This window comes from Phyllobates terribilis, unplaced genomic scaffold, assembly GCF_046119375.1.
Source record: "Phyllobates terribilis strain yellow unplaced genomic scaffold, ASM4611937v1 Scaffold_5__5_contigs__length_657084704, whole genome shotgun sequence".
In the NCBI taxonomy this organism is placed as follows: domain Eukaryota; kingdom Metazoa; phylum Chordata; class Amphibia; order Anura; family Dendrobatidae; genus Phyllobates; species Phyllobates terribilis.
The window spans coordinates 488,378,148-488,389,542 of record NW_027362765.1 but is presented as its reverse complement, the minus strand read 5'-3'; the positions used below and the strand labels follow the sequence as shown (position 1 = coordinate 488,389,542).

The 11,395-nt window shown below is 43.3% G+C and overlaps 1 protein-coding gene across 2 annotated transcripts in view; it reads right to left on the bottom strand.

Moving 5' to 3' along the window:
* Positions 1-3,683: 3,683 nt before the first annotated feature.
* STAMBPL1 (STAM binding protein like 1) overlaps positions 3,684-11,395 on the bottom strand; it is a 104,290-nt gene continuing 96,578 nt past the window's right edge. For both annotated transcript variants that reach the window (XM_073685522.1, XM_073685523.1), the window contains 2 exons: positions 7,983-8,082; positions 3,684-4,004 (listed from right to left, as the gene is read on the bottom strand). In XM_073685522.1, coding sequence (XP_073541623.1) covers positions 3,948-4,004; positions 7,983-8,082 — 157 coding nt within the window. In that variant the 3' untranslated portion in view covers positions 3,684-3,947. The remainder of the gene's footprint in view (positions 4,005-7,982; positions 8,083-11,395) is intronic.

Below are 11,395 nucleotides of genomic sequence, written 5' to 3'. Positions count from 1 at the left end.
TGTGGTATTACACTTTTTTTTGCAATTTCATCCGCACTTGGAATTTTTTTCCTTTTTTCCCGTAGACAATATGGTGAAGCCAGTAATGTCTTTCAAAAGTACATCTCGTCCCGCAAAAAATAAGCCCTCACACGGCCATATTGACCAAAAAATAAAAACGCTATGGCTCTGGGAACAAGAGGAGAAAAAAATGAAAATGCAAAAAAGGAAAATCCCATAGTCCTCAAGGGGTTAAAGTCCCCCATAATAATGACTTCTCCTTGAGTTGCTGCTTCATCTATTTGCTGTATGAGGATAATCTTCTGCTTTCATTATTTTTGGAGACTTATAACAAACCCCTATCAGTAATTTACTATTTTTTCCACCTCCCCTTATCTCCACCCACAGGGACTCTACATTTTCATTAGATTCACATATATTCTCACGCAAGATGGGTTTTAAGGATGATTTTACATATAAACACACACCCCCCCTCGCTTGTTTGTACGGTCATTTCAGAACAGACTATAGCCCTGTAAATTAACTGCCCAGTCATGGCTCTCGTCCAGCCATGTCTCAGATATCCCCACCATGTCATAATTATTTTACAAGAAAATTAATTCTAATTCCTCCATTTTGTTGGTGAGGCTTCTGGCACTAGTGTACATGCATTTTATGTATCTCTCTGTACCTCTATTCCTTCTTACTATATTGACTCTTCTAACCCCACCCCCAATTTCTTTATTTGTGCCCTGGTCACTATGTGCACTATCTTCCTCACCTATAAAATGAGTACCCCCCCCCCCCCCCAATCCCTAGTTGAAACACTCCTTCAACCTTCTAGCCATTTTCTCCCCCAACACAGCTGCACCTTCCCCATTGAGGTGCAGCCCGTCCCTAGCGTAGAACCTGTAGCCAACTGAGAAGTTGGCCCAGTTCTCCATGAACCCAAACCCCTCCTTCCTATACCAATTCCTGAGCCACTTATTTATCTCCCTAATCTCCCGTTGCCTCTCTGGCATAACACGTGGTACAGGCAGTATTTCAGAGAATACTACCTTGGAGGTCGTTGCTTTCAGCTTGCAGCCTAATTCCCTGAAATCATATTTAAGGGCCTTCCACCTACCTCTAACTTTGTCATTTGTGACAATGTGCACCATGACCGCTGGATCCTCACCAGCCCCTCCCAGTAATCTGTCAACCCGATCAGTGATGTGAAGACTCGAGCGCCAGGTAGGCAGCACCCTGACGATCCCTGTCTTTGTGACAGATTGCCCTATCTGTTTGCATAATAATTGAGTCCCCCACTACTAGCACCTACCTGGCCTGCCCTGCTCTCCTATTTCCCCCCTTACTGGAGCTGACACTCCTCCGGCTTTCAGAGGACATGCCTTGCTGCAGCAGTGCTACCCCTGTATTGACACCCCCCTCATCTGCCAACTTTGCAAACTTATTGGGGTGTGTAAGATGGCAGAGAGGCATTGTAACGCTATTAACATATATATAAACCCTATATTTGCAGGTTAATAGTGTCTGGGGACATGACAAGGGTCCCTTTAAAGACTGCCACACAAACAGTACAGACCAAAAGTTTAGACACACCTTCTCATTTAAAGATTTTTCTGTATTTTCATGACTATGAAAATTGTACATTCACAATGAAGGCATCAAAACTATGAATTAACACATGTGGAATTATATACTTAACAAAAAAGTGTGAAACAACTGAAAATATGTCTTATATTCTAGGTTCTTCAAAGTAGCCACCTTTTGCTTTGATGACTGCTTTGCACACTCTTGGCATTCTCTTGATGAGCTTCAAGAGGTAGTCACCGGTAAATGGTCTTCCAACAATCTTGAAGGAGTTCCCAGAGATGCTTAGCACTTGTTGGCCCTTTTGCCTTCACTCTGCAGTCCAGCTCACCCCAAACCATCTTGATTGGGTTCAGGTCTGGTGACTGTGGAGGCCAGGTCATCTGGCGTAGCACCCCATCACTCTCCTTCTTGGTCAAATAGCCCTTACACAGCCTGGAGGTGTGTTTGGGGTCATTGTCCTGTTGAAAAATAAATGATGGTCCAACTAAACGCAAACCGGATGGAATAGCATGCCGCTGCAAGATGCTGTGGTAGCCATGCTGGTTCAGTATGCCTTCAATTTTGAATAAATCCCCAACAGTGTCACAAGCAAAGCACCCCCACACCATCACACCTCCTCCTCCATGCTTCACGGTGGGAGCCAGGCATGTAGAGTCCATCCGTTCACCTTTTCTGCGTCGCACAAAGACACGGTGGTTGGAACCAAAGATCTCAAATTTGTACTCATCAGACCAAAGCACAGATTTACACTGGTCTAATGTCCATTCCTTGTGTTCTTTAGCCCAAACAAGTCTCTTCTGCTTGTTGCCTGTCCTTAGCAGTGGTTTCCTAGCAGCTATTTTACCATGAAGGCCTGCTGCACAAAGTCTCCTCTTAACAGTTGTTGAAGAGATGTGTCTGCTGCTAGAACTCTGTGTGGCATTGACCTGGTCTCTAATCTGAGCTGCTGTTAACCTGCGATTTCTGAGGCTGGTGACTCGGATAAACTTATCCACAGAAGCAGAGGTGACTCTTGGTCTTCTTTTCCTGGGGCGGTCCTCATGTGAGCCAGTTTCTTTGTAGCGCTTAATGGTTTTTGCAACTGCACTTGGGGACACTTTCAAAGTTTTCCCAATTTTTCGCACTGACTGACCTTCATTTCTTAAAGTAATGATGGCCACTCGTTTTTCTTTACTTAGCTGCTTTTTTCTTGCCAGAATACAAATTCTAACAGTCTATTCAGTAGGACTATCAGCTGTGTATCCACCTGACTTCTGCACAACACAACTGATGGTTCCAACCCCATTTATAAGGCAAGAAATCCCACTTATTAAACCTGACAAGGCACACCTGTGAAGTGAAAACCATTTCCGGTGACTACCTCTTGAAGCTCATCAAGAGAATGCCAAGAGTGTGCAAAGCAGTCATCAAAGCAAAAGGTGGCTACTTTGAAGAACCTAGAATATAAGACATATTTTCAGTTGTTTCACACTTTTTTGTTAACTATATAATTCCACATGTGTTAATTCATAGTTTTGATGCCTTCAGTGTGAATGTACAATTTTCATAGTCATGAAAATACAGAAAAATCTTTAAATAAGGAGGTGTGTCCAAACTTTTGGTCTGTACTGTATCTAAAGGCAAGGACAGTGATGCCAACGCTGATTGGGCGCGTTCCTCACATGACATAACAACACTTAGCTTGAGAAGAGGTTGTCCTAGTAGTGGATAACCCTTTTAACTGTACTTTAGTGATTACGGTATGTTCAGAATATGGGAATATGGAAATTTGACCGCTGCAGCCAATAACCGTCCATGGTGGTCTTATGCCAAACATGCCACCATTATCACTGAAGACTGTGATATCAAATGGGCCACGAGAATGTATCCATGAAGCTATCAATGTTAAATGCCCCAAAACAAATCCAAATATAAAAAAATAATATTAGGACAATGTTATAATTGCAGGGTAACTACGTATGCATAACTCTCCTTCCTATGTAATTTAGACTTGCATGGCTACATAATCATTATTGTGAGTGAATATGTTGGCTAATTACGTCTCCTGACTCAATATCTACAAGAACGTGCCAGGTGACTTCAACACAAGAAACTGGAGGACACAGATATATCTGAAGCGCACTTTTAATTCCAGGCCTCGTCAGATGTAGTCTTACATGAGATGGTACATGTTTTCATATTTATGGCCTGTGTGGTCACAGAAAGCAAGTAAACAAAATAAATTCCAAAATGTGCAGAAGCAATAAATAAAGTATCACATTTAAAATGTATAAATTAGAAAAAGTCCACGGAATCTGGAAATGGGCTAAGAAAACTGGCTGCCAGATCGTCATCCTTCTGTCGCAGGCGAGTGCAGATGATCCTCGTCGTTATCACCTCAGATCCAGCACGGAAATTTTTGCATCTTTTACAATCACATGCCTGCAAGTCTGTAAAGGGAAACATGCAGATAGCATATTATTTATACATATACAGCTTAAAGGGGCTGAATGGGACTAACATAATGATGACCTATCCGTAAGATAGGTCATCAATATAATCGTGGGGGTCTGACGCCTGGTGCCACCAACAGTTGTTATCTGCTCTGGCAGTGAATGTGTGTACACAATATATGGAGCCGGAACACAGCTACACTGCTTAGTGTCCGTTCCTGCGGACTGCACCTTATCTCGTATTCACAGCCAGGTATCAGACGCCCACCGATCTGATATAGATAACCTATCCTGTGGATAGTAAAGCAGCAAACAGGGAATTCCAGCATCCGTAGGAAATGAGGTATATTAAAACATTATTTTATTGGCGATCATTAAAAATAAGGGAGTAAAGAAAAAAAAAAAAGACATACAGAATTTAAGATAGGACATAGGTCTATGCGTTTCGAGCAACTGCTCTTTCCCAGTTTGCTGCTATATTCTCCACCCAGAAGCTGGTCTGGAATCTCTGTGCAGCGCACCTTACATCAAGGCATTTTCCAGCACTTGGTGAGCCGATAAAACTCCTTTTTTTCTCTTGATTATCCTGTGGATACGTCATCAGTATGATAGTTACCGACAACCCCTTTAAGTCTCTGTTTGCATCTGGTATCATGGGTTTAAAAAAAAAAAACAGCTAAACAATAAACAATGAATCTTTATTTGGTCCATTAGGGCTCCGATACTTATTTTCAGTAAGATTAATGTTTCAGGTTATGCTACCTCTGACCTCAATAATATCAGAAATCCAAATGGTTCCCAATTTTGGCAAATTAATAATTTTCTGATCAGGATTGTGAATTATATCATACAGTACATCATATCACAACATGTAGTGCTGTGGATAAAAGTGGTTCTTAAAGCCCAACTGTACTCATACCCTGGAAATTCAGATGTGACTGCAGTTTATACTAATATTCCTATGTCACACTCCCAAAAAAATCTGTAAGCTGAGATATTAGGTGACAGATGGGCAAACATCTTACTGATGAGGAATAAGACATCTCACCATCTGTCAGCCATATGTTCCACCAGAAAGATCTTCCATCTTGTAGATTGCAACAGATTAGGAGTGGACCTCATGCATGTGATAACTATAACTTCTGATCATCTACATCTTTACATTATCTCCACCATATACAGTAGCACTTAATACTTTATTGAACAAGTAGGGATTCACAAACTTTCTGGTCTGAAGGCAACATTGTCAAACTGAACTAAGCCCAAAAGTTGAAATAAAACTTTAAGGGATGTTACCATCTGAGTGTTTATCGTGAATATATGAAAATAGGTACCAGTTCCATTTCCAGGACTGCAATCTCTCAGGAAAATAGAAGTCTCTGTTTTCCCCTTTTGCCGACCACATAAGAAGAAACCTTGCATGCATGCGACTCTAAGCTGTAGTTTACGTGAGTAGCTAAAATTGCTCAGTGTTTCCTCAACCCCCATAAAACAATGGAGATAGTTGCACACAATAATGGCCACTACTTCAGCTTATCTACTTCTGATTGCTATACTAGGATCTAGAAACCCAACTAAGACCATTAGTGGACCACTGAGCAGCCACCGGGTGAAGATGAGGATGTCTCTGCCTAGGTGGTTGGGGGCTCCAAAGAATGACATTCCAAGCTTTACATTTCCCCCATCCCACAGGTTGTGTACCCCTGATTTAGCAGAAAGAAGATTCTTTACTCTACAAGCCCAGTGACTAAGGGCTCATTCAGACATCAGTGAGTTTTCTCATATGTAAAAAAAGGTTAGAGTTTCCTCAGTGTTTGTTATCAGAGTTTCACCAGAGTTTCAGTTTTTACCATCCAAGTCTGGTCAGAGTTGGGGTATATGCACACGACATATTATTTCCACCGACGCATCCACCAAAGTTTTCCTCGGCAAAATTGCTTTAGGAAAATGCCAACTGTCTTTTTGCTTAAAGGGGTTGTCCACTACTATTGAAAATAGGCCAATGTATTTTCATGATCAAAAGAAGCTTCTTTGTAATTACCTTTCTCTGCTGTTTCTGCCTGTGAGCGGCGCTATCACTGGCCGTTCACAGGCAGGACGTGCCCCCCCCCCCCAGAGCGCTGTGGATGCTGGGTGTGACGCAGGGGCTAACCCCGCTAACAGCCCAGCAGCCACCGTGGAACGCAGAAGACAGAGACCCCCGGCTGCATTCGGAACCTGACGTGACATTAGCGGATGTCAGAGCCGGCTGCAGCCGGGGGTCACGTAATGCCTGTGAGCGGCCAGTGATAGCGCCACTCACAGGCAGAAACAGCAGAGGAAGGTGTTTACAAAGAAGCTTTTATTCATCATAAAATACATTGGGCTATTTTCAATAGTAGTGGACAACCCCTTTAAGCAGCTTTGCTGACTGTTTTGCCAGCAGCTCTGCCGTCGACATCCTTTTTCTATTAAAATAGGACTATGGATCTGCCTGAAAAAGACGTCATGTGCACATAATTTTTTCATCTAAGAAACACCGATGAAAGAGTAACTGGTGGAGATTTCTCAAGCTTCTCACATCAAACAGTCCTTGACAAATGGACAGCACACAGAGGGCATTAGAGTGCTGTATAATTTTCTCACAGACCCATAGACTTGCATTGGCAAGTTTGAGCTGACACTTGGATTAAAATCGGACTGTCTCCATGATTTTGTGTGGACCACTAGAGCTGCAAAAATACATGGAAATGTGAACAGCCCCATAGACTATAGTTAGGAGGTACAAGTTCTATCTGTGAAAAACACGGATACAACTTGTATGAGAAAAACTGATGTCTGAATGAGCCCTAAGGAACTCTTTGCCACAACATGTTGTAATGTTGATTTATCAAAGAAGTTCAATGAGGACCTGGAAGCCTTCCCACTAGATTTCTGTAGACGTGAAATCATTCCAGGGATTTATTCTGGAGTCAGAAAAGGAATTTTTACCCTAAAATGGGACAATTGTCTGTCTTATGGGGGTTGTGCATTCGACTGTATCAACAGCTTAGTATTATTGGGTGGATTTGGTGGAACGGGTGTCTATATGTAACTATTGTCGTCCGACTTTGTTATGTTGAGCCTAAACCCAACCATAAATTATATGCTGGATAATTTAAATGCTAATAAAAAATGCTAGAAATCATTAATGAGTCCACAAGGCTGCATGATGAATGCATTTATATAGTGCATTTATATAGTGCAAGTCTTGAAAAACTACATACTGCAGAACCATTGAATAACATGAACCATTTCATAAAAAATAGGGTCTGCATAAGGTGATATGCATGATATCATATCCACCCACCCATCCCCATACAGTGTCAACCAGAGTGTGTACAACCACATCTCCTGTGAAAGACACAATGTGATACTCTTTCCAACCAAAAATATGTCCTTTGACAACCAATGCCAGCCAGAAAGCCCAATAACAGTCATAGAGCACCTTCGAATGTGCCTAAATCACCAATGTGGAGATACTGTGGTCATCTTCTCCTCCTAAGTAGTTATGTGTAAGGAGCCTACAGTTACCTACAGGTCAACTTTTCTTCCTGTACCAGAGATAGTCTCAATAAGAACTGGCAGCAGAAGTGACATATCTGAAAGCCTTCACAGCACCACTCTTTTTTTTTTTCATTTTTGCATAATGCAAGTTTAGACAAATACTTTTCACATAACATCAATAAAAAAAAAATCTATTTTGGGCAGAAACATATTTCTTAAATTAAAAATAATATTCAGGGCACAAGAGATTTACAGGTAGATAATGCATTAGAGTACAGAGGTATATTTTGTATTAGGCTCAAAAATTATCCACACAATGTTACAGTGTATTGCTCAATATAATGTAAGGTGGCCACGGCATCTATAGATGTCACAACTCGAACTTTCCTCTACCTGATCTTCAGCACGCTTAGCTTTAGAAATGTATATGATGTACTTGCATTTACTTACATTGAATTGCCTTGGTTCTTTGCTGTGTGGGTGAAACCCTTTCTTTTTACATCCTGAAACTTCTAGCATGCCAGCATTAGTAAGTCGAAAGATCCCAGTACTGTACAAATAAAAGGAAACAGATATAAGCACATTAATATCAAAATTTTGTAAAAATGGCCCAAGCTGAAAAATAAAAGTGACGGAATTGGACGACTCATTGATGGGTTACATTGTGTCCATTTCTGGTTAGAAAAAGCAAGTTTCAAGTGAGTCAGTTCTTTGTGACATGGAAGAACAATAACAGAAATCAATCTGCCACCTATTTACAATTGGAGGGCCTGAGTTACTGGATATGTGTGACCGCTGGCACTGGACACATTAGGTGGACTTTTTGAGAAGGAATCAAACATTAGGGGACACCATAATTCAAACACATAGACATTAGTGTTGAGCGAGCACTAAAATGCTCGGGTGCTCGAAGCTCGGGCCGAGCTCACCGTGATACTCGGGTGCTCGACCCGAGCAACGAGCCCAATGTTAGTCTATGGGAGACCCGAGCATTTTTGCAGCGGCACTCCCGGCAGTCAGTAGAAAGCCTAAAAAGTGCCCAAAACGATAGTGACAGTGCTCAAATGACATGGGGACCGCATGGGGATAGCCCCAGGAAGCATTTCTGACCCCCAGGTCACTGCTGTCAACAACGTGGTCAGAGATATTAAGCCACTTTTACGGGCTCACAATAAAATGTTCAAAAACGAAACTGAAACTGTTTTCCTGTGAAATACGTTAAGGAACTTCCTTTCCATGGTAAAGACTTGTGTATAAGGTAAAATAAATAACCCAAAACAAAAATACTCCTCCACACCTTGGGCTATGTTCACAAGTAGCACTTTTTATGCGTTTTTGCACTTTTGTATTGCTTTCACAAATGCATTCACCGGGAAATGTCATTTTAACATTTTACAAACTTATCTGGCCATGTGCTGTGTGACACATGCATACAGTGTTGAAAAGACATGGGAACAGCATGGAGAAGACCCCTGGAAGCATCTCTGACACCCAGGTCACTGCGTAAAAGTGTTCCCATCAGAAGTCATCCTTGCCGCATCAGAAGATGCAGACTTGCAACTATCCCCGTGCAAGTCCTTGTCCCAGGGCAGTGTTCAATTGTACCTCCCCCATTCCTTGCAATGCAAGCGCAAGTATGCAGGCTGCCACCCACCCCCACGCGGCAATACCATACTGCTTGCCTGCACTTGAAATTGGGCCTTTTAGGCATGTGGAGGCGGAATCTGGCCACCACATCATGGCTGCATTGGCGGCCTGGTATCCATACTCAGTCCCCAGCCGCCCGGCGGCTGGGTGTCCACGCTTGGTCCCCAGCCGCCAGGGGGCGGCCGGGTGTCCATGCTGGGTCCCCAGCCGCCCCGCGGCCGGGTGCCCACACACGGTCCCCAGCCACCCCTATTTGAAGGACAGCCTAACCAAAAACACGTGGACAAGTGAATGTGGCCAGGGATGGTCCATCTGACTGACGCCTTCACACTGGGTTAATATTGTGGAAGCCGGGATACAGTTGGACACTGGGATGCAACACGTCCTCCAGACATAGAGGATTGCGGATCCTGGGTCAATCAGGCTTCAACACAAAGTTCAGAAGGTAGTCAGCAGCAGTGGTCAGCCTCCTACACAACGAGTAAATTATTCATGATCATGAGGCCATCCATCTCCTTAGCTTTCTGTTGCTTGGAATGCAAGCGCATGTATGTAGTAGCGGCTAGGCCTGAGGTGGTCAGCGTTTTGGCGCATATCCTACCTCCTCCGAGGATTGCTGGATGTTTCCTGCTACTATCCCAGTTCTATGACTCCCGTTAAAACAAAGCTTCAGGTGATGAATGATGGATGAGGTGGTGGCAAAGGAGAAAGAGCAGGAGGAACAGGGACCATTCACATCAATATCAGGCCAGTCAACCACACATGTCTTGTAGGATATGTTTCTGTACCAAAAGGAGAGGTTCGGCTACACAGTTATAGGGCATACAGTGAGTGCAATGCCCCTTGGAAGTGACATGGAGGTCAGAGAGCCTTAACTAAACCGTTTTTTCCATTTAAAGCAACTGGGTCTCCTGTACACTGTTGGCCTAAGCAGTGAATGGAAGGCTTTCCAAAAATTATGAGGAACTGCAATGCCCCTTGAAACAGACGTGGATTACAGCGTACTAAAAACCTTGTACCCATTATTGGGGAGTGGGTCTCCCTTAGTGTTCGCCTATGCATTGAAAAGCAAAAGCTCATTAAAATTAGGAAGAAATGCAATGCCCGTTGGAAGAGTCGTGGAGGTTAGAGTTAATTAAAAACAACATTTCAATGCCCCTTGGAACAGCTGTGGAGTTCAGAGTGGTTTAACAAGACAGTTTTAATGCCCCTTGGAAGAGACGTGGAGGTCAGAGTGGTTTAACAAGACGGTTTTAATGCCCCTTGGAAGAGACGTGGAGGTCACAGTGGCTTAACAAGACAGTTTTAATGCCCCTTGGAAGAGTGGTGGAGGTCACAGTAGCTTAACAAGACGGTTTTAATGCCCCTTGGAAGAGACATGGAGGTCACAGTAGCTTAACAAGACGGTTTTAATGCCCCTTGGAAGAGTGGTGGAGGTCACAGTAGCTTAACAAGATGGTTTTAATGCCCCTTGGAAGAGACGTGGAGGTCACAGTAGCTTAACAAGACGGTTTTAATGCCCCTTGGAAGAGACGTGGAGGTCACAGTAGCTTAACAAGACAGTTTTAATGCCCCTTGGAAGAGTGGTGGAGGTCACAGTAGCTTAACAAGACGGTTTTAATGCCCCTTGGAAGAGTGGTGGAGGTCACAGTAGCTTAACCAGATGGTTTTAATGCCCCTTGGAAGCGTGGTGGAGGTCACATTAGCTTAACAAGATGGTTTTAATGCCACTTGGAAGAGACGTGGAGGTCACAGTAGATTAACAAGACGGTTTTAATGCCCCTTGGAAGAGACGTGGAGGTCACAGTAGCTTAACAAGACGGTTTTAGTGCCCCTTGGAAGAGACGTTGAGGTCACAGTAGCTTAATAAGATGGTTTTAATGCCCCTTGGAAGAGTGGTGGAGGTCACAGTAGCTTAACAAGACAGTTTTAATGCCCCTTGGATGAGTGGTGGAGGTCACAGTAGCTTAACAAGACGGTTTTAATGCCCCTTGGAAGAGTGGTGGAGGTCACAGTAGCTTAACAAGACAGTTTTAATGCCCCTTGGAAGAGTGGTGGAGGTCACAGTAGCTTAACAAGACGGTTTTAATGCCCCTTGGAAGAGTGGTGGAGGTCACAGTAGCTTAACAAGATGGTTTTAATGCCCCTTGGAAGAGTGGTGGAGGTCACAGTAGCTTAACCAGATGGTTATAATGCCCCTTGGAAGCGTGGTGGAG